Raw genomic sequence first — 23,087 nt, 5'->3', positions numbered from 1 at the left:
AAAGCATGTGAACACACAACACTTTCCTTCACTGTTCCCCACACAGAGCTTTTCACAGAAGAGAAATACTAAGGAGGAATATTTCCAAAGCCACAGATGACTTGTCCACTTATTTCAGATTTTGTGATTTATAATTTTTTTATTTTGTTTGGTTTTTTTATATTTAATGTTATGACAAAACATTATAAGAAAAGTTTTCTTTAAGTAGTGAGAATATCAAATAGTATTTGTCAATCCCTGAATCATGCTATTCAAAGTGCTTAAAACTACACTAAAAATAGAAGAAGAAATGTACTTCCCATGTGGCCAAGAAAAGCCAATTGTTTAAATGTGATTGTGGTCAAATAATTACATCCTACATTTATTCCACATCTCAGTCTTTACACCAGGGAATATAAAGGGGGAGGGGGGGGGAAAACATTGCTTTCAGAGGATCCTGGGGTATTTGGACTGTTGTGGTTTAAACCCAGATGGAAATTAAGCACCACACTGCCCTTCACTCAATCCCTCCCCTTCTCCCCACCTCAGCCCAGTGAAAACCAGGATAGGCATCCAGATGAATGAAGGAAAATGCCATCAGTGCCTGACAGGTGTCTGTAAGAGCAAATAAATAACAGCTTTCTTAAAGCAGAAATGCAAACTCTCTAAAAATTTTATGCGACTTAGCAGCCTATTTTCCATTTTGTGGATGTTTGGCACATGTCCAGAGACACTATAATAGAGAACAGGCTGTAGAAAAGGACTTGAGCTTAATCTCAGAGAAATAAACATTTTAAGCAACTAAGAATCAGTGCACACCTCAAAGGTCTATTAGCTTCTTATGCAGATGCTGAGATTTCTTGACTTTCACAACAGAAGCACAGGAGAACAGTCACTTCCTCCCACACTGTCAGTTTTGGATTGCTCCCACAAACATCCCCCAAACTGCAGCTTCTCCACTGACTTCTCATTAAGAAGACCAAAATATTGTAACTTGTACTTTTCTCATTGTGACAATCAAGATGGGTAAACCCCACAACAACCCTTATATTGGCCAATATCATTCAGCTGCCATAAAAATGCCTAAAGCTAATTAACTACATAAATAGGCTCTAAGGACTCTTTGCCAAGACACCAGTTATGATTCTGCCAGGGTAAATCAAGCCCAAGGCTCTATGACAGTGTGCTGCAACCAGTAACTGCTCCAGCTCCTCTGCTTCTGACAGCAGAGACTAGCAGAGAGCTTGGCTTGAATACACTGCAGAGCTGCACCATTCCTCTCTCATTCTAAAACCAGAAAGGACTTTCTGTTACTTAAAGCATGAGCAAGGTGCTTCTTTAATTTGTCTCAAAGATGTCTGGATGTAAACACAGTGGTGGGCTTTTATTCTTCCCTGTCAGCCATGGCACATGCATTATTTGCAACTCCTCAAAGATAGAATCATACATAAAAATAAAACTAATTTATTTATTCATTAAAGTGAATAAATTGTTTTTAATATTTCCAGGTCTGATTTAAATATTAATTTTGTATAAATAAAGTTTATTCTGAAAACAATTATATTTCTGGTATATTTCACGTCATTTTTTCTGCCTGAGTTGTTACTGAAATCATGTTGAAATTAATAAAATTTTATTTATCATTACAAGCTAAAACCAAATGAAAGAAGATTTCTTAATCTTGAATATATAATTTTAAAGCAAATACAATTTTTGGAACATTAAAATACAAGGGACTCTGAAATCCACAGGAAAATAATGTTTTGCTCTTAATTTTTTTTGAAAATAACACTTTCTATAATACAAAGTGACAAACCATCTACAATACTGTCTTTTTTATTCCCCTTTGGTTTGGAAGTCATCACTGTACATATCAGCAGGACTCTGCACTTCAGTGTCTATTGCCTCACTTGTCTTACTCGCCTGACATTTGCAAAAGTTATTTGCAGAATTTTGAAAGTTGAGAAAGAAAAAAAAATTGTGTGCTTAAAAAATAAAATCCACAACCACATAAATACTTTTCCAGGACGTGTTAAAAATAGGGTTGCTTTCATATTTATAAAAGGGATACAACCAACTCATTCTTAAAATAAGAATTAAGAGAAGAACTAAACCCAAAAAAGCAAAAACCAAACCAGCTATAGTTTCTACACACTCTAGTGACTACTGTGAAGCAACCAATACAGATTGGGTATTTTCTCTTGTTTGACAGGTATCTACCAAGTTACATGTTAGATGATCAGACTGTAGTGTTACCCCAAATGGGGGTTTTTGTAAGGGCAGGGAAGGAGCAGTGCACATTACGGGAGTAGAAATGAAACTGGAGCTCTCAGGGAGCAATGGGGTCCTTCTAAGAACAAAAACTCTCCAAAAGAGGTGAGCTGCAGCAGGCATGGCTAGGCAGGCCAACAAAATGGATGGTGCTTCTGATATCAACATAGCTTTGTCCAAGCATTCCCAAGAGAGGTTATAAACAAACAAACAAAAAGTCTAAAACTATACTAATGAAGCAGAAAAGTTTCCTATCTATACAGCAGTCTCTTCATTTTAAAAAAAATGTAAATATACAAATTCCAATGACATATAAAACAAAGTCAAAAATGTGAATGGGAAGAGACATGGGTAAAACAGGAAGACTGATGCTACAAAGAAATTGCAAAAACATATGTACAAGACCCTGTTTTTCCTCGTTTGTTATCGATTGTAATGCATGTTTAACAGCAGCAGTCGAGGATGTAGTTCCAGGCACCAGACTGCAGGCTCTGCTCCTACTCAAGGGGGTTGACAGCCCCTTGTGTGTCGGTCACCAAATGACACTGGATATACTGGTCTCCCGTGGCAAGAGGGGCAGGATGGCACTGTTTGTGTGAGCCTCTTCTGGGTTCTGCTCCCTGTTAGTTTTTGTCTGCGGCCGCTGCCCGTTTATAAGTGTCATGGGGATGTTGCAGTAGGTGTGCTGGTTACCTATTGAGGTAAGTGGCAGGGTGCCAGCAGGAGGTACATCGTATTCATAGCTTCGATAATAGTGTTTCTGGCGCATCTGCGAGTGATATGTGTTATGGAAGGTGGAGCGCAGGTCTGGATGGGCAGTGGCAAGAGCAGTGGAGGTGGCAGCAGCCATGGAAATTGCGGAGACTGTCTGCAGTTCCCCAAAGGGCCCCTGCTCACTGACATCTAAAACCTGCTCGTTTGTCATGGGTTCAATCCTCTTAAAAGGCATTTCGTACTGTAAACGTTTCCAGAACTTGGAATTCAACTTGTTGCATTTTGGTCCATGCCATTTAATGACAGTGAGGAGCTTGATGGTGTGTTTTAGGGCCTCAACCTCCTGGTAGTTCATAACTCCTCGTAGTTCACTGCATTCAATCAGTATCACTTTGATTTCTCCCGTGACTAACATATTTCGAAGCCTTGTCTCCAGTTCAAAGATGCTCCAACCTCTTCTTACCACGTAACTTGGAGTCATGACGATGATCAGTCGCTTGCTTTGGTCTACACATCTTGCCACGTCTTCAATGTAGGCTACAAAACACAAAAATTGCTCAGAAAAACAATCTAAGAAAACTGTCTGCTCTCATACACTGTTGAGAAACAGCAGAGACAAATCTCTGCTCCCAGAGGATCTCATTGAAATACACAAAAAACATCAATTGCAAATGTGCCAGGCTGGCCTGGAAGAATGTGATCTTGAGCAACGTGCTCTATGTGAACCTCCTTGAGCAGAGAGGTTGGAAAATACCATCTCCATAGGCCCCTTCCAACCTCAGCCATACTGTGGTCCTGCAAAACATCTATTCCCACACATGCTATGGATTTTAAGATTTTTTTCATGGGCTGTGGCTTTCTATCACCTGTTTCACTATTGGAACAAATATGTCCATCACAATTTTTACCTTTAAAAAGGCAGTCACCCAGCTGGACAACAGAGCAGCAGCCATGTGCTTCAGGACCTCAGTCTCAAACCCAAATGATACTCTAAGATTTTTTGTAGGCTTAGATTCTATTTTTCTTTCATGCCCCTGCCACACACATTCATAAAAACAGTGTTGTCTCCTGTAAATTAGTGGTTAGTTTGCTGTAGATTTAAAAAATATCCATGAGATTGTTTGATGTTCTGTGCTGTGCTTTATCTATACCAAACATCCTTTCTTTTATCTTTCATTAACGGTATTGAATTTAGTCCATATGGTTACATTGAAGACATGAAGAATATTACAACAGACAAAACATTACTGTACTTATGTTGGAATATATGAGAGAAACATGAAAAAGATCTACTAGCTGGAATTAATTCTAGTATTCAATCTCTGAGAATGATCAAGTGCATCCACTATACATTTGTCTGCAGTGGACAGTGACAGAATTCACCACTTTTTTCTGGTGTTGAAGTCACTACTCAATCATTGCTTTAGTCCAAACACAACTTTTTCCTTCCTGTGTGAATTTCTGTAATACCTAGAATCAAGGATATCTTTCCAAACAAAACCTAAGGAACTGAAAAGAGAGATTTCAATTTCCTAGAGATTTCAATTAACATCTTCAATTAGAACAATACAGTAATTAAATAATAATCCTCCTATCTGGAAATGCACATTAATATTTGGTCGCTTATCCTCATTATTCTCTAAGATATGGGAGGAAAGATGACATTCTGAAGGAGTAGGTAAAGAAACAAGACTAAAACAATCACTGTAATCACTTTTTTTCTTCCTCAATATCAGTATCCTCAATATGAAAATAAAGACATGACTTACTTCCTGTGGGAATCAAATCTCTGTCTGGTATGAACAACTTGTATCCATAATGCTTTTCCAGCATATCTGGTAGAATCTCAAGAGCAAATCTTTCTTCCTCTCCAGTTTCTTGATTCCACTGGTCAGGATCCACTTTGGTATAAGATAGATATGCATCATAGTCTTTGTTGTCTAAGGAAAGAGGGAAAATAAGTTAGTTTATTCCTTATTCTAGCAGTTTTCCCAGATATTTCCCAGGTACTATTTCTGGGACAATTTTCCAGGAATAGGAAATGGTTTAGGTAAAATGTCAAGCTTTCACCCAGTCTCCAGATATGCCTCCATTCAGCTTTCCTGTTTCACCTGGTAGAGATAATCCTTAGTTACACAGATGCAAGGAAGGAGGATCCATATCCATAGTCAGAAGTCAGTTTATGTAAGAATCCAATTGAAGGAAATCCACTCAACTGCAGGGTGACAGCTCATGAGCACAACAATCAAAAGTTGCTGAGAAGAATTAGCATCCTTCTCTAGCATAAAAGGAGTAAGAAGAGCATGAAAATACCTAACATAATGTGCAAATGCTGCATAGTAAAAGCATTTCAGTCTTTTCAGAATTTTACTATAAATTTAGGATCTGGGGCTAAAATGCTCTAAGTGTACATATAGCATTCCTTGTAAAACTCTTTAGCTCTCCAGGTCTGAAATTATTACCAAGTTTAAATCTTTCCAGCATCAGCTCCTGATAATACAGTTTAAGTTTCTTGAATTCTGCGCACTTAAATTTGCAAATTTAATGTTGCATTAACACACATTTCCTTACTTAACAGCGTGTTACTTCACTTCAATATGAGAAATAACCATGCCTGCCTTTTAAATGTGCTTGGTGTGCCTACTTAAAAGACTGAATCAAAAGAGCCACCATTAATTTTCATTAGGAGGTCAATAATGCCAAGTGCTCTGGAACTAATTCAGTGGAATAAGAGGTCACGTTTTGACTTTTGTTGTGAAGAAAGCAGAGAAAAATCAATGACAAGAGTAATGAAATGTTAACATCCTTCTAACTCTCTTGACAACATTATGAACAGACTACCTGGAATATCAATTGCTTGTAAAAGAGATCTGATTGAATACTCTAAATACTGTGTGTCATAAGTAATGTTATATACAGTCAGTGTTGACTTCATTTATTTGTTGAGCCACTCCTTTCATCATTTTACACCTTTTTGTAGTCTGGTAGCATTATTTTGAAAAGCCTGCCAGCTGTGGGGCAGATGCACAGTGTAAATGAAACTAATGGAGCAGTGATAATCTTGAGCAGTTCTCTCCTTTCTGAGGAACTATGTGCACTACACTTATTAACATTTGCAGATGACAGAACAAATTTTGTTGTACTGTTACTACTCTTAACCTTTCTAAACCAATGAAATGGCCATGCATTCATTCTGTACCCTGCATGTCTTTGGTGGGATAGTATCTATTGGATTGTGGTAGCCACAGAAAAAGAACCCTAAACAAATAAAAAACAGCAACCAAAACAACAGCCAAAAAAAGAAACTAAGAAAAAGGGAATCTGGTCTTTACAGTTCACATTTTCCATTATTTTTTTGAGAATTTATAAAAAAATGTCCTTTAATAGAAGCCCAGCACCTCCTGCCTTTGGCAATGCCTTAAAATAAGACTGATTGGATCAAGTATGATATAGAGGGACATACACAGCAAGTTTTTATTTCTACAGTAATACAGTGTTAACCCAGCAAAAGAGCTAGCACATAGTGAGGTCAACAAATACATAGGAAAATGCTGCAATGACATTTTCTATTGTCACCTCATTAATGGTCAGGACTATGGTATATGCTTGAGACTAGCGTTGCTCTGTTCAAAGTCTTTGAATAAATATGAGAATGCATCATTTCTCAAAGGAATAAATAATAAGAAATAATGCAGAATTCAAACTGTTTTAAAGGCTGAGTATTGTCTGTTAAGATAGTTTGCACATTCTTACTTGGAGGGGAAATTATTTCTGCTATGACTTTGTTTTATTGCATATGCAAATATATCATGCATTTATTCAAAATACACGTTTTTCATATCATGAAGACTCAAGCATCTTCACTAACTACAGCTGCATCATCCTGTATTACAGGGAAAGTATATTTTCCTCCTAGTTTTATTAATATTTGTAGGGCAAAGAATGGTGGGGCTAGGGTATATCTGCAGAGATGTGTGCAGGCATCAGGCATGGGGAAGCTCTGGACTAGCTCATCAAAATGAGACCAAATGCAGCTACTGCTGCAGGTGTGATGCATTCAGTCCACAAATGTCACAGTCAGCCTCAAAACACTGGTACTGCAAGAATCCAGGCAGAACACTGTGAGTTACAAACTCTCCCACCATTTCAACAATTCTATGAAGTTGAAAGTGAGAAGTTTTTAAGTGAGCAATGGTCATGGAGCTACATTCAGCCACAGGTTTAGACAGACCTCAGGGGTAAACACAGGGTCAAATCTCATCTTCATTAATTACACATGGGAAGATTACTTCACTTAGTGCCCCAGGATTCTAGCCAAGGCACCTTCTGCATCATTGGAACATGGATTCTTTAATACTGCCCACTCCTTCTGGTACTCATCTAAATGCAGAGTACACCATCATACTCCCTGTGACTTTCTACAATGTTAATCCAACAGAAGTGATATAAATTTTTAGGGGAAGAAGTTGTAAATGCTTCTTGTTATTCCAAGGATGTGTTCAGCAGCAGTCACTTACAGGCTCAGTGTAAGCATAAAACAAACCCAGACTCTATATGCATCTACTTTTTCACATGCAAATGGGATCTTTGGGTAAGTAAATTGCTATCAGACATCTAAGAACTCATCTGTATGCATGCTCTCTTAACAGCTACACATGAAGAAATGATAAGCTGGTGCCTACAGAAAGAAAGATAAAACTTCCTCTTCTACAGGGACCACCAAACACATTTGACATCAAATTTGCATTATAAATGTATCTGTTTTCTAATGATTTCCATGTTGCACTGCAAGAAGTTCTGCAGTTTGGGCCTTTGAGGATTTATCAGGCTTAAACATTGAAGATATTTCTGCTAATGGGGGACAGAAAAATAGTATATATGAATGAAAAAATTAAAAAAAAACCCCAAGCAAACAACGACTTTCTAGAGTAATTTTGCTTCTTATCAGCCATGTTCAAGCCAGTGATATTTTGACTTTTGACATTTTGACAATTCTGACTTTTATCTGGCATGATACATTTTAGCACAGTACATGTTAAGAGATCAAAGCAAGCAGAAACCCCACAATGTTGCATTTCATAGTGTATTATTTCAAAGAGGCTCTAAGACCTAGATGATGGAGCCAGCTCATGTGTCTGTGCATCCTGAAATCCTCAGATTCAGTGCACTGGAGGCAGCTGAGCATCCCCAGCTCGGTGTAGCCAGCAAGGTTGGGCAGATCTTCCATTTCCAGACCGACAGGAAACTAATTCTTCTCTTTCAGCAAAGCACATGCTCCCCTCTTAAATACTTAATGCTGCAGGGAGCCGGAGTCAAACTGATACAAGAAACTTTTGTCTTAAAAAAAATGTGCTATGTTCAGGAAAGGTTACAAAGAGCCTTTCAAAATTTATCAGAGACTGCAGTTTTTTTAAAATTATGGCATTTCTTAATCTGTATTTGCTTCACTATTTTGGGGACCACATTAAATATATATATTGGGATAGAGGTGATCCTTAATATAATGAAAAAATATCATTTAATGCTAAGTTGAATAAAATGCACAAATCCCAGGTCTTTCAAAATACTTATACTTTTCCTCACACTATTTACTATTGCTGATGTAACATTTTCTATTATTTTCAAATGTCAAGCCCTTTTAATGTTAATAAAAAATAAGAATTACCCACACAATTATTTCCATAGCATTTTTTAAATGTAGCACTCCTCATGATATATTCAAGTTCATATTCTTGTGCAAGAGAATGATGTTGAATTGTATGGTAGTTTATTTTTTTCTACTTTATATCTGAACTTTCTAACCTATAACCATGTCTTAGTTTGGAATAAAAAGATTATCTTGGTAATATTTTATTTTTTAAGATATATACATATATATATATATATATACATATAAATTACACAGGCACTTTAGATGTAATGAAATAGAAAGAGAGAAAAAAGCAGGAATTTTCCTTTGAATTAGTACATTTCATGAAACTCCCATATTCAGTGGAGACATAAATTGAGTTTTTATTGTTTGAATTGCATTTCAGATGTAAATAAATAGCAAAAACAAGAAGAGGCAAAAGAAACAGTTTTCCAGCAATAAAATTGTAATTAAATAAGAGAAAAATCCCTTTTCATAACCCGTAATGTTTAGAAAGAAGAGAGCTGCATTTTTCCAAGGTGATTTTAATAGAATTTGAAATTGATATTCATAGAGCAGGATTTCTTATCGTCACAATTTGCCAATAGCCAATAAGAATATATAAATGAGTGGTGAGACTGCTATTGCAAACCTATTTTGTGCATCCCCAGGGAAGATTCAGTAATTGCAAAGTCACTAACTTCAGCAGTAATTTCAGTCTAGCTATACCTGCATAGCATAATCATTAACACAAGTGCTTTGGTGGTGCTTAAACCAATGGTAAAAGTTATGTTTGAAAGTTAATAACTTTGTCACACAGAAACCTGAGGAATCTCAAAGCATTGCCATTCCTTGCTGCTTAAGGTTTTCCCTGGGATGAAACCCAGGAAACCCCTAACAAGTATTTCTTATTTCTTACCAGGTAACTGGACAGTTAATAAGATATTAACTGGGCATTCCCATAGGTTCATCCATGAACTCGGCTAGTCTTTTGCAGCTAAATAATAACAAGGACAAAATCATGATTACATAAGGACTCCCAAGTGCAGCAGAACTAAAGGAAGAGCCAGTCTAATCAGTCTCCTAATGTGAGCATTGATTTGCTTTCCCTCAGCAAGAACAGAAATTAATCTCTCATGAAAAGGCAAACAGTCCAGCCAAGAAACAGTATAGATGTCATGTACCAAATCCAAACAAGACTTCTGGAACTGAGAGAGCTCAGCAGTGGCACATTTTGCTCTTATTAGGAGCACTTTGCTTTATTTCAGCAATGTGGTGTAAAACAAAAAACAAACAAACAAATAAAACAAAACCAGCCACTTTCCTTCTTTCAGAGCTGAAACTCCCCAGACTTGGACCCAATAACCTTCCCTGTAAGGGAGCTGCTCCTTCAATTCACCAAGGTTGGTGAATTCTTCTTTTCTCCCTTTCATATTAAAAAAAAAATATTTTAAAATTGTCTTCACCTTTGCTTATTAATTTCTTGCTAAAAAATGTTCATCAATTTAAAAGGTTAAAAATCTACCCAGGTAATGGTAGTAGCAGACACCTGCAAACCATTTCTACTAATAGCTGTACCATATAGTCTTGCCTCTGAAACCAGAATCTAAAATACAAACACATGTAGAAGTTTCTGAGTACTTTTGCTTATCTCACCATGTCTAGTGGTTTTTAGCTTGTCATCCATAGACTTCTGGATTTATCCATAATGTGAATTAAAACTGGCATGCAGTCACCTATATATACACTGGAACCTCTCAGATCTTGAAATGGGAAATAAAAAGTTGAGAAGAGCAGTTTTGGTCACTTTGAGCCTCCCATCCACTCTGGGGCAGGATCACACCTGGCACTACTGAGAGCAGTGACTCTCCACCCTCACTGTGGCTGATGTGGCTGCCATGCCTGGGGACTGATCCTTGCATGATTTGATGATCAGGAACAGCACAAAGGAGAAAGTTGATCCAGGTAAAATAATGGGGAAATTTCCACTGATTTTAGAGTGGCTGGAAATCAGCTTATATATAGATAAAGAGCAGATTTCTATACAGGAGTAATATCTCTTCTGATACAAAGGTCACAGAGTGCTAGCTAGAAAGAAGTCAGGAATGTGTTGGTCACAAGTACTTGTAAATGGTTATTTGCATTTTCACTCTGTCAGTTAAATACAATACTTCTTTTCATGAAGTCATTTAAAAACTGGGAACAACAGCAAGAGAAGGTCCTTGGAAAATAAAAATACACGAAAAGCAGCTGCTAAAATGCTCCACAGAGAATGGTATGGTATAAAATCTCTTTTGTTGGAGTTCAATGAACAATAAAATAGAAGAAATCATCACTTCTGAAAGTGCCTTTTAGTAATATCATTTGAGTCCCTAAAGTGTGCTTTATGGACAAGGCTTTTTAAAATAAGCTTTTAAGTTTAAAGCTGCAAAACTAAAAAGGTTGCCTGACATTTGACAAAGATTAGCCCTCAGAAGTTCCCAGTGAAGTATCTATTTGTGAAAATGTTGTTGTTTTCAGAACAGTACAGCACATTTCTTTGTTTGCACAGCACTCCAAGCTATCAACTTGACTGTGTATGAGAAGAGATCTTGAACTGGATTTTCCCTCTTAGACAGATTTGGGAGTTTCTGGCCACCAAACTGGTAGTGGTGAGTTATATCTCAGAGATGCAAGGTCATGCCAAACACCTGCAGGTGAAAAAGCTGCTGCTTTGCCAAGGGTCAGAGTGTTTCTCTTGCCTCTGTGCTCCAGTGAGGGAGCTGTCAGACATTCACGTGAGGTCCCCTGGCTGCACAGGGGCTCCCTGTGCTCCTCTGCACTGAGGGACTCATTGTGGTGTCCGTCACAAAATCCCCTGGTGTGGACACAGCTCCCACATCGTTGGAAAGCACAGGCATGGAGTTAGAGGAGAAGCAGCAATATTGCTATTTTCCAAATTAGTAGGAATAGCAATTTCGTGGGAATCAACCATGAAAACATAAAATGGGGGCTTAAAATTCACATTCCCAGGACAGAGCTGCAGAGTCTGCAGGAGACAGAAAAAACAGGAGAGTCTCTTCCTTAGGCTGAGAAAAAAAAAAAAAAAAACATTGGAAAATTCAACACTCTAAGTTAAAGAAATGAGGAATTGACAGCTGTGATCACTTGTTCCAACTGCAGTATCCCTACAGGAAATAATAAATTGAGTTGCATTAGCTGTAAGGGTTAAATACTTTGTTTTCAAGTTCTCACAATTTAGCCATGCCACCCACAAAAATGCGTATGTTAGTTAGCCTGAGAAAAACTGATGTGTCTCAGGCTTGGAAAGGAAAAAGGAATTGTGATGAGATTTGACATCCTGAAGGGCTTGTTCTCTGATCAGGGAAGAAATGAAGCATTGAATTTTAAAAATAGATTTTCAACTGAAAACTTTAATTGGACCTCACCTTTAAAGTGCTTCAAATCCTCTCTGGGTACAATACAGTGCACATAAAAAAAAGACTGTGATATTTTGATGTTTGCTTATCTCCATGCTGTCCTGAAGTATGACAGAACATGGTGTAAATTATGAATAGGACGTGGGCGCTCTGCTGCTGCACTGCAGGAGATGAGGTTAGAGTAGGATTTTAGAGTGCAGCATTTTGTGTCTGTCAATAACAAACTAAGCCAAACAACTAAACTAAGTGTGTGTCTGCAATTTATTTCTGTACAAGCCGTGTCTTGGGCTTCTGTGGAACATTTCCTCTCCATCTTCCTTCTTTTGCACGAGTGTAAGTGAAAGAGACAGAGTGAAATGTGCAGCTGCAGTCACTTCATTAGCACAATGGGTTTTTTCCAGCATATTGAACATGGTAGAAGCTACAGGCTCTCATTAGGAATTTGTAAATAGTATTTTTCTTTCCATATTGCTGTGGTTAAGCACCCAAGCTATCAGTGCTTGCACTGATCTTCTAAGGAGAGTCCATGCTTGACCTTCTTTAACAATGACTTTTGCTGAGAAAGATAAACTGAATGGGTATTGTTTTTCCTCCTTTTGAATCACAGAGCAGTATACCTTAGAGGTAACATATTTGATGTTTAAAATCCATGATTCAAGTACTGCTGTTCCCAAGTGACCAATGTTTGGGATGAGACAAGAGAGAGAGGCAAGAGTGTGACACCTGGCAGAGTGAGTCCACAAAATAATTGGAATTACTTGAGAAAATTATAAATGACAGCTATAAAAGCAGCAATTACTGGTACTAAGAGAGAAAAAGGTAAATTACATCTATCTACACTGTCTATTTCCACATATTCTAATATGGCTATTATTAAATTCACATAATTTATGGAGTAAATATGTCCATTTAAACTGGCAGCTGCTTTGTGGATAGGAGAGAATCTCAACTTCTGAAAAAAAAGAACGTGTCTGTCAAAATTCTCCATGATTCACAGTCCCTCTGGGCCTCAGTTTCTTCCTCAGTAAAATAAATAGAATAACCTGACTTTTTTCCTCACTGAGCTGCTACATTAATGCATCTTTTTGTAAAGCCTGTAGAAGGTTACAAAATGTTCTGATGTTCTTGGGCTTGTTGTTTTGAGAATATTCTATTTTGAACCCTTGTGCATTTTTAGATGTGAGGCAGAAATGGGTTATTCCCTAGTGATTTTATTATGGAAGTTTTATATAAGGACCTGTAATTCTGCAACTGCTCTTTTCCTTATCAGTGACAGATTTAGCCATCACTTGTTTATGAATAGATATTGATTTTTATATATCACAACATCTTTTGCCTACAACCTATTACCTTGGCCTGTAAAAAAACCTTTTATTAGTATTTCTGCAGGAAAAAAGGTCCTGTCATCAAAGACGTAGTGGTAGCCAAAAACTTTGGGAACTCCCACCTAAGAAACCAAATCTAGTCAATCAGAGACTGCAGCCCAACCCAGTTTGCTGCTCAACAACAATTTTGATTAGTAAGGCTAAAGGCAAAGATGACCTTTTCCTTCAGTCCTTAAAAAAATAAAGATGAAAATGCATGTAATGTTTGACAGAACTGGTGCATATATTGTGGATTAGTTTTTTTTTTTTAGGCTGGATGTCCTTGAATCACAGAACAACTTTAATGACCATTTGCAGCCTGACCAGTGATTAAGCAAATGAACTCAAGCAAGTAGACTACTGGATGCATTCCCAAACACTCAGTACAGTTTATTGAAACTGATCAGTTTGAACAAGCAGTAAATGGAGATTTGCTTCAACCTCTACCTATTTGTTAAATACAATTAGGGACAACACCCCCTTGCTCACAGAGAAGTAAAGCTGGCTTTCAGTACTGTCAGGAAATGAACATCTTTAATGCATAGATGTTGGCAATTTACATTCAGTGTTGGGGATAAAAATCTAAGAGACACAGATATCCTCTGGAGCTCCAGAGAGCAGCACGTACATCAGCTCAGCAGTGACTGTGCTTATGTGCTCTATGAGGAATGTATATTCAAGTCAGCACCTAAAATTGCAGCTGTTAACACATCTTGAGCTGCAATGAAATTTGGGCCTTGGTGGAGAAAACAAAAGAGAGATATACTTAGAAAGTAGAAAATGTGCTAAGAAGCTGCCTTACCTCCATCTAGTTCTTCAGCTCCAAAATGATTTCTGTAGAAGAGCATAATCTCTATCTTGTAACACTTGTAGATGGTCACTAGACAAACAAGCAGCAGCAGAATAGCACCAAGCCCACCAGCAAGCTCAACTGTGTACATCAGCTCTGCAAAGAATCACAAACTCAGTAACAACCACATTCCCAACCACAGAAAGATTAGCAGCAGACCTTGCATTTTGTTAAACATTAAAATAAGATAATGAATAATGGGTTATATATGTATTTAATTATAAAGCCCTTGAATGAATACCTAATTGATAGAGTTTTTATAGCTTTTTACAGGTTCAATGAGCTACATTTTTCCTCTGATACACGATATGAATTGCTAATTTGAAAAATAAATTTTTCTGGGGGTGTGCATATGTGTTTGTCTATGAGTACATGCATATTTATTATATATTTTATAACTCGCTTCTTTCTTTTTTTTCTGTAGATAGATAATACTTTGCTTTACCTAGATAAATGTTGCCATTTGACTTAGAATGTAAGCAAAGGTGAAAATTCCCTTTTTGAAGACTACAATGCAAAACCAGCTTTTCCGTTATTCCATATACTAATAGGATGTAGACAAACATAAGATTAAGGATTTGATTCTTTTTTCCAAAATGAAAATGAAAATAAAAATAATAATTAAAAATCCTCACAAAACACTTGAGAGATGTGACAACACCTTATCCAAGGAACACTACAACCTCACATCTCAGCTATATTTATGTTAATATTTTTAGCAGTTTCCCAGAGGTCTGCAGTTTATTCTCACTTTCCCCACAGTGGGCTTAGCTGCTGTGTAGACACTGTTTGCTGGTTTGCCTGTTCTGACATTCCCATCCAGACTGACCCCATGGTGTCCCCACTGCCATCTGCTCACAGGATGGATTGAGACCATCACTATGGAGCTCCATTCCTGAGGACAGGAAGGGGTCTCTTGTGGCCACCAAAAATGTCCAGCACCAGCAGTGGAGCCACTTTTCAGGCCAAAGGGAATATGTCACCATGGACTTTTGCTGCCTTCAGTTTGCAGGAAGGTCACAGAGCTTTGTTACTTTTCATTTGCTCTTGACTGAAAACTGATTGTGTCAAAAATGGAGGGTAGGAGGAGAGCTGCTACCAGTTTTGAAATTTGAAATCACTAGATGGCAAGTCTGAAGATCTTCCCCGCTTTTTCAAATCACTCAGTTTTGAGGAATAAAAAAAACATCAGATCTTGGAAATCTAAGACACAGAGTTTGCTTCACAAAAAATCTGTGCTGGAGCAAGGGTTATCTTCACAGTGTCCTCTTCTGGTGGGCAGCTTCTGTCTGAGTGAAGTCGAGTGGACCTGGAGTAACCTTACTCGTATATACATGTGGTTGTGCAGATTTGATAATCCAGAACAATACAATTCAATTAAAGAAATAAAAGGTTAGAGGAAAAATTGACAATCGTATTTATTTGACAGCATCTACTGAGAATCACACATCTTTTTTTTTTTCATTATTATGAGGCAATTGTAAGAAGATTTCATTGCTCTCTAGAAGACACTAAAAGTGTAATAAAATAAAAAGGCATTTATATTCCATGTCATTCTTTCCAAAACTATGCTGGAAACTCCTTTGTGTCAGATATTTTTTAGACTGACATGGTTATTTCCAGCTCCCAATACTTTTCTGGTCCAGCAAGGGAAATATTATGAAAAACATTCGACAAAATATGGTTTGCATAGGCAAGAAATGCAGTATTTTAGAATATAAATGGAAATGGAAATTACTCTGCACTGGTGTACTATACCCTGTTTTTCATTTTGTAATACAGGTGATGAAGCTGTTCAATGGTAACTAGAAGAAAGGCTTTAATATTTCGGGTTGCTAGGTACAAAGTACTCTATTTATGTGCCTGCTGTTATGAATCACTAAAGGCAAAGAAAATCTTTACAACTGGAAAACAGAAGTTTTCTCTAAACTAATGATTTTTATATTAAATGGAAAGAAATAACTGCAGGTATTCATCTGTCTTCTGTCATTGTGCATGAAGTCAGACTAATACACTGCATCACTTTTGCCATCAGAGTCCCCCTTAGTTATATGCTTTCCCATAAAGTAAGATTATGCCTTTATGTTTGCTTCAGTAAAATCTATCTGAAAGCACATGAAACTGTTCTTAATTAGGCCATCAAAGCAAACAACAAAATTCTCTAGTCAGCCTGAAACATATTACCAATTACCTTTTCATGTGTTGCTGCTGAGCCATCGTGATTGTACACAGATAAAGTGGCTGTTTCTTAAACAGATTTGTTTGCAAAGGAAGTTTCATGGTCTATTGATCTCACAGAGCCAGCCTGTGCTTCCCCCTGTGCTGGACAGCATCACGTTCACTCTGTGTTTGGTGCAGTTTGTCAGGGCTCAGAGGCAGACAGGGGCAGTGATCAGCCCTGCAGGTTGCTGCATCCTTGCACCCAGCCCATGGGATGCCTGAGCTTGCCCCCAAAGTGCTGGAAGTGGGACAGACACATCTGTGAAGCAGATGTAAGGCAGGGGGATTGACCTGGGCACAGTGGTTGGTTGTTTTCAGGCCTTGAGTTTATGCAGGATGCCAAATTGTGCCCTAAAAGGCCACTGGCTGGCTCTGAGATGCCTCAGGGATTTCAGGAATGGTGTTACTCTGTATTGAGCTGAGCTGAAGATGCAAGAAGCAGAAGGCTCAGTCCTGCCTCTGCTGTTGGCCCTTCAGGTGGCTGAAGCCATTTCAAATTTCTGTTTTCCCAGTGGTTTTCCCAATGTGAATTGGGGGAGGTGGTCTGGCTCCTCCCTACCAGAGCTTACTCCTGACAAATGCCCTGCGAGTGCCAAGGGTATTGGTGATGTGTGTCAACAGTTCCAACAATGATGTAGTGACTCTTAAAGACAAGTTAAAGAGCAGCAGCAAGGTTGCAGCCCATGGTTACCTTCACAATAACATTTTTTCTGCTGCTTTATTCTGCCTTTTACAGTGTGATTTGGGCACAGTTGCTGCAGCAGGCATTACACTCCCTTTGAAGTGTGATCTGTTTTTCCTGCTGAAATTCAAGTTTCCTGTAGTGGATACATACTAAAAAGATTCAATTTTGCCACAATTCCACATCAGAAGCAAGATATGAGAAGTGCAAACCTTTTAAAATCTATTTAGCTCCTGTGCTGTGTTGCTCAAATCACAGACCTGGCTCTCCTCAAGGAGCTGAGACTGAATGTAGAAAATAGTAGAGGAAAATTACTGGGCTAACCCTTGGGGCGACAGGCATTCTGTTAAACACAACAAACGAGCAAGTGCCAGAGAGTTACATCCAGAAGCACAGCAATCATTTAGTTACAGGCAATTAACAATAGTTTTCCAGTAGCACAGGAGCAGTTCTACTTCAAGGAAAACACATTGATTGCTGCAGCAGTAGTAGATTGGTTTCTGAATAAATAGCTTCAATTTAAAACAAGATTTGTTACAAGCATTTTGACCAATGGCTACATTTTTTTTTCCTTATCAGGAGGCTTTGGCCAAGCAACTCAGTGAAAGAGGCAGCTAATTAAAACAAAGCATGTATCCTCTCCAAATATCTAGCATATATGGCTTGTAATAAATGCACTGATTTTATACCTTTTCTTTCCTAATTAGTGGACACATTTGTAGGTTGTATCTTTGATCTTCACCTGGATCTAATATTTGATAAACTTCCTTTCACTGTGTCATACAGGTAATTCACTTATCATAACTGAAGTTGTAAGAAGAAAATAAATAAAATTGTTCTGTCAAAGATTCATATCTTTTGACTTATATGACATGTTTCAGGGGCTTTACATTTAATGATCTGTAAAAATTTAAAATTAATTTTATTCATTAATTAGCCCTCATATATCTGAACTACTATGAAAAAGAATTCTATTTGGTTCTTTTTTTTTTTTTTTTTGTGATTTATAACTCTCTGAGCACATGTGATTTATAGCTGTGTATTCAGTTTCTGAGCCTTTTTCAAAATCCAATTACAGTCTATCTAAGGTTTCAGTTTTGCAATCACTTACGCAGATTGCTCAACTTCATGGACTATAAGTAATCCCTCTGAAGTCAACAGGACTATTCACAGAGCTTCAAGTTAGCACATAAATAAATCTTTGCAACTGTGGCCTAAACTGATTTCCATTCTCTGCTTGTCTTGGATGATTTAACTCACAAAGAGATAGGGTTTGGTTAGAGGCAGTTCTGTTTGTTTAGGTATACTTTCATAGACTTCAATTACTAAAGGAATGATAAAAATAATGAATATAATTTGGAAGAGGAGCAGGGACTGCTGTGTTGTAACATGCAGGTTTGGTTAGGAATGGTTCTGTCTTTTCTAAAGGAAGAAGGAAGCTGGATAACACAGGAACACTTCTCTGACTCTCATTTCAGAGATCAGCCATAAAGAGTAGGCAGAGTTTAAGTCAGCAACAAAGAAACCCATACTCACAGTTTTAAAATGAAGAAGTATGGAGTTTTTTCCTTTTTTTTTTTTTTTTTCCTTTCTTTTCTCCCCCATTTAGTATTTGTTATGGCATAGCTGTAAAGCAAATTATCTCCCCAAAGTATAGCACATGGAACCACAGCTTTATACAGCATACACATATCCAACACATATACGTATAGAATCTATTCTCTACTTTTTAAGACTTTAGTTGTTTTGTTTCAAATTGCCAGAAAATCTAATTTTACTAAAGGTACCCAGACGGATATGTGTGAATATCCTATATGGATATTCTATATAGGTACTCTTGTGAATAATCCCTGATTGATACTGTAGGAAAATAGTACTTCTGATAGTAGTAGAAGTAGATTTGGGCTACTATTAACTTGATTATGAAATTATTTCTTAGCACAAAGTACATGCTTTCTGCCAGCACAGGTCATGTGTGCCTGTGGATATCTGCAGAGCTGAGTGAAGCCAGCTAAATTTAGTCATGATTTTCAAAATTATGTTCAGTGCAGTAGTTTAATTTTATTTATTAGAACTGTTGGGACCTGGTTGTCTTTCTTTATTTTTTATGGAAAAAAAAAATTATATGTATTCCTAATTCCCTCATGAAAAAGAGCTAGTCAGGTTTGTGATTATATATACATAAGCATGCATGTGTGCAAATGCAATGCAGGCATCTTGTTAATCTATTCATTAGTATGACAGGAAACATATCTGTTTCACAGCCTTGGTGCTGTTGGATTCCCAGTGTTATTAGAAGAGAAATAGTAAATTATTATAATAGAAGTATATTCGTACCAATGGCATTTTTATTTCTGCTGAGAAATGCAGGATACCTGTTCCCAGTAGGAGAGTAATTACATTATCGCCAACAGTATGTTAGCTCACAAGAGGATAAGGTTGGAAAAATAGAGATGCTGCAATGTTACTGAAAAATTCTGCATTTAAATACATAGCAACACATTTTAAAGGCAACTTATAGATTGAAGGAAAAAAAGTGTCATGGTGTGGAACTGCAGTAATCTTTGGTTATCTTCCCCAAATTAATTAATTGAATTAACTGAATCTTCCTTAATGGGAGAGCTTCTATTTGTCAATTGTACTACAGAAATCAGACATGCCCACACTATTATTTTGTTTAGATCTTCTGAAAGAAATGAATGTAAGAGGCACCAAGGGGTGCAAAAAATGTGGGGAAAAAATTGAGTACAGAGTTCCAAGGATGTAAGATCATTAAACATACTGTTTGAATTTTTTTTTTTCTGAGGATAGCATTAATGAATAATTTAACTATGCGTGGATTATGGGAACAGTTTGTGACATTTTATTTCAAAATATTTTCATCCTTGCCAATCAAGATTAGACTTGCACTTAGACATCACATACAAGGAAGGGCTATGATAAAAGTTGCACAAAAGTTGTTTTAAAAAGTAATCTCTTAAACAAACCAACTTGACATATTGCCAGAACTAAGATTTGTCAGAGGAAAGTTAGATTTAGGCACATGTTGAGTAATTGTACAATATTTTTTACTGGAATATCTTAGTCCAATTTTCTAAAGGATGAGAAAAACCTGACTGATTAAAATTGTGATCTTATGAAGAGTTTCTTTCAGGCAGAGGTCTTTAGTATTCTGTTCCTCAGCTGATTTTAGATGAGGATGAGTGTAAAAGGTCAGGCACTTTTTGTTAGGTTTGGGACAAGAAAGAAGCTGATATTTGACCTTTGGCCCTGTGTCAGGAACCTCCTGGGAGAATGAACTTTGGCATTGCTGAGCTCAGTGATAATTTGAGGACTTCTTCAATGGTCATAGGTGAATGAAAAATCAATTTCCATCAAATCCAATCCAATTTCAATTCCAATTCTAAAACCTGCTGATGGTCTTGGAAAAGCTTTTCCTGCAGTGCAGAATAAAAACTGAATGCTTTATACAGTGGAAGATAGACTTGTGTAAGGTCAGAACTGACCAAGTGGGTTGGAGTTCTTCCACTGACATTCACTGGATCGAACAAGAACTCAGGTTCAACTAGCAGAGGTTGAAATGTAACTCATTGTTCTATATTTCATATGATGAGTTTCCTTTCAGAAATTTCAGAGGCATTGTGCAGCTTTTTGGTAAAAGGAGGTATAACACCTGGGGTTTCTTTGCAGAGGTTGGAAATGAACTAGTTTATTTTCTCTTTTAAGTCTTAATTGTCACTCATCACTACCACTGTGTAAAATTGTGTTCAACTGCCTGAAAATACATATAACCCATTCAAGTCTGTAAGTAATAAACCAGATTTACACTATTATGGGAATGGCACTGCAATTTAATGTGTTTGTCAGCAATTCTATTATCATTAATAACCAAATGAAGATAATTTGGAACTACTTTCTATTCAGAATTTGTTATTACATTGTACAGGAAATATTAATATGATGTTTATCCATTAAGAAATAATGAGTTTAAAACAAGGTAGTTTTCCTCAAGATGCATTCCATCTAGGAAATATTATCCTGTATATTTTTCAAACATATATTTCCATGGGCAATTTTAAACTCTTTCCCTAAACAATTTATTTCAGTGAAAATATCTTTTTTCTTGACAGAGAATCCCCCCCAAACTTGTTTTAACTACCCCTCATTAACTTACAGTAAAGAAGATTCATATATGCCCCCTGAGAGCACCTATGACTGAGAAGAAAACCTGAAACCATAAAAGAGGCCAAGGGAAGGAAATCAGATGATAATACTGTGTAGATGAGAATGGGAAGAAAGAGAAGTAGATACTTTGAAAAATGCATGAAAACATGTTACCTTAGTTCTAATGTCTGTCCCAGGAAAAATATCAGTATATATTAAGCTTTTAAAATGGTATCTGTACAGCTTAAAGAATAATGAAAAGATAGATTTGGAGATTATTTTTGGTGTAGAGTTCTACTTGCAGACACACAGAGAGGACTTCCAAAAAATAATCACAAAATTAGATAATAACCCATATTTACAATACAGTCTATGATAAAATAGGATTATGAAGACTTTTATCTTGCATGAAAGTCATAGTTGCCAATACATAACATTGTGGAAGATAATTCTTTTTTCTTATGCATTGCAGTTTTATCTAGTACATTGATAGATTATAAACTTGTCTCCTTTAATTAAAAAACTTCTGAAAAAAATAGAATTGTAGTCTGTGATCCACCTGCTGTATCATCTGCAATCTGTGGTCTGTAATTAATCAGTTTCTGCTTAGCTGCTGTCAGTACCACTCCCAGAATTAATTTCTAGAAGGTTCCTCTACCTGGCTGAAGATTAGCCTGTAACTGCTCTGGATGATCAATGGCACCTCTCACCAGCAAGTAACAAAATCAAACTGAGATTATAACAAGTAGAATTTTTTTCCCCCCAAAAAAGAGAAAATAACTTGATTGTTATAAGGGTGACAGGAATTTGGTCAGAAGGTGGAAGAAAGGGATGAAAGTTAAATCTTTTGGGTTCTGATTGTTCTTCTTTTCCTATTCTTTCTGCAAATTTTGTCAGAATGAATGAGAAAAGGAAACATCATTGGCATCGTCATGCTTAAAATACTCTACTGCCTTTAGCTTCAAGTTAAATGCTCCCTATGCACAGCATCTGAGGAAATTCAGGACTCTAAAAATGGTTAGCTGCCAGCAGAAAACATAGATCATTGCTTTTCTCCACTGGTGTCGAGAAGTAAAAGAAGTTCAGGAGGAAAATAAGCCTGGGATCCCTGAGATAGAGTGCACTGGTGATGGCAATAGAGGGAGTTACCAGGGCCCCCAGCTTTTCCCAGAGCTGGATGCTGAAACTGGGTTCACTTTTCCTGCCCAGGTGGTGTTGGAGTCCAGAGACACCATGCTCTGCTCCCCTCCTGAAATCAGTTCACATCAGGAGAGGACAGACTCTGGTTCTTCATTCCAGTGCCAGGGGAAGAGCAGAAAACCCCTTCTCCCTCCCTGTGCTGGGCTCTGGGTTGGGCTGTGACCATCCCTGATGGACCCTGCCCAGGGTTTCTGTGAGATGACAGTGTGTCCCTGCTGGGCTGGGACCATCCCTGATGGACCCTGCCCAGGGTTTCTGCCAGGTGACAGTGTGTCCCTGCTGGGCTGGGACCATCCCTGATGGACCCTGCCCAGGGTTTCTGCCAGGTGACAGTGTGTCCCTGCTGGGCTGGGACCATCCCTGATGGACCCTGCCCAGGGTTTCTGCCAGGTGACAGTGTGTCCCTGCTGGGCTGGACTGTCCCTGGTGGACCCTGCCCAGGGTTTCTGCCAGGTGACAGTGTGTCCCTGCTGGGCTGGACTGTCCCTGGTGGACCCTGCCCAGGGTTTCTGCCAGGTGACAGTGTGTCCCTGCTGGGCTGGACTGTCCCTGGTGGACCCTGCCCAGGGTTTCTGCCAGGTGACAGTGTGTCCCT

At 37.8% G+C, this 23,087-nt stretch overlaps 1 protein-coding gene across 1 annotated transcript in view; it reads right to left on the bottom strand.

The window, feature by feature from the left end:
- Positions 1-1,428: 1,428 nt before the first annotated feature.
- The window catches only part of IL1RAPL1 (interleukin 1 receptor accessory protein like 1), a 661,715-nt gene continuing 640,056 nt past the window's right edge, over positions 1,429-23,087 (bottom strand). Inside the window, exons 9-11 of the mRNA XM_079311813.1 lie at positions 14,179-14,322; positions 4,734-4,904; positions 1,429-3,501 (exon numbers count right to left, since the gene is read on the bottom strand). Of these exons, the coding sequence (XP_079167939.1) occupies positions 2,783-3,501; positions 4,734-4,904; positions 14,179-14,322 (1,034 nt within the window). The 3' untranslated portion in view covers positions 1,429-2,782. The remainder of the gene's footprint in view (positions 3,502-4,733; positions 4,905-14,178; positions 14,323-23,087) is intronic.

Source organism: Erithacus rubecula, assembly GCF_903797595.1.
Source record: "Erithacus rubecula genome assembly, chromosome: 1".
Lineage (NCBI taxonomy): Eukaryota > Metazoa > Chordata > Aves > Passeriformes > Muscicapidae > Erithacus > Erithacus rubecula.
Note: the sequence above shows the minus strand (reverse complement) of the source record. Positions and strands in the feature narration are given on the sequence as shown.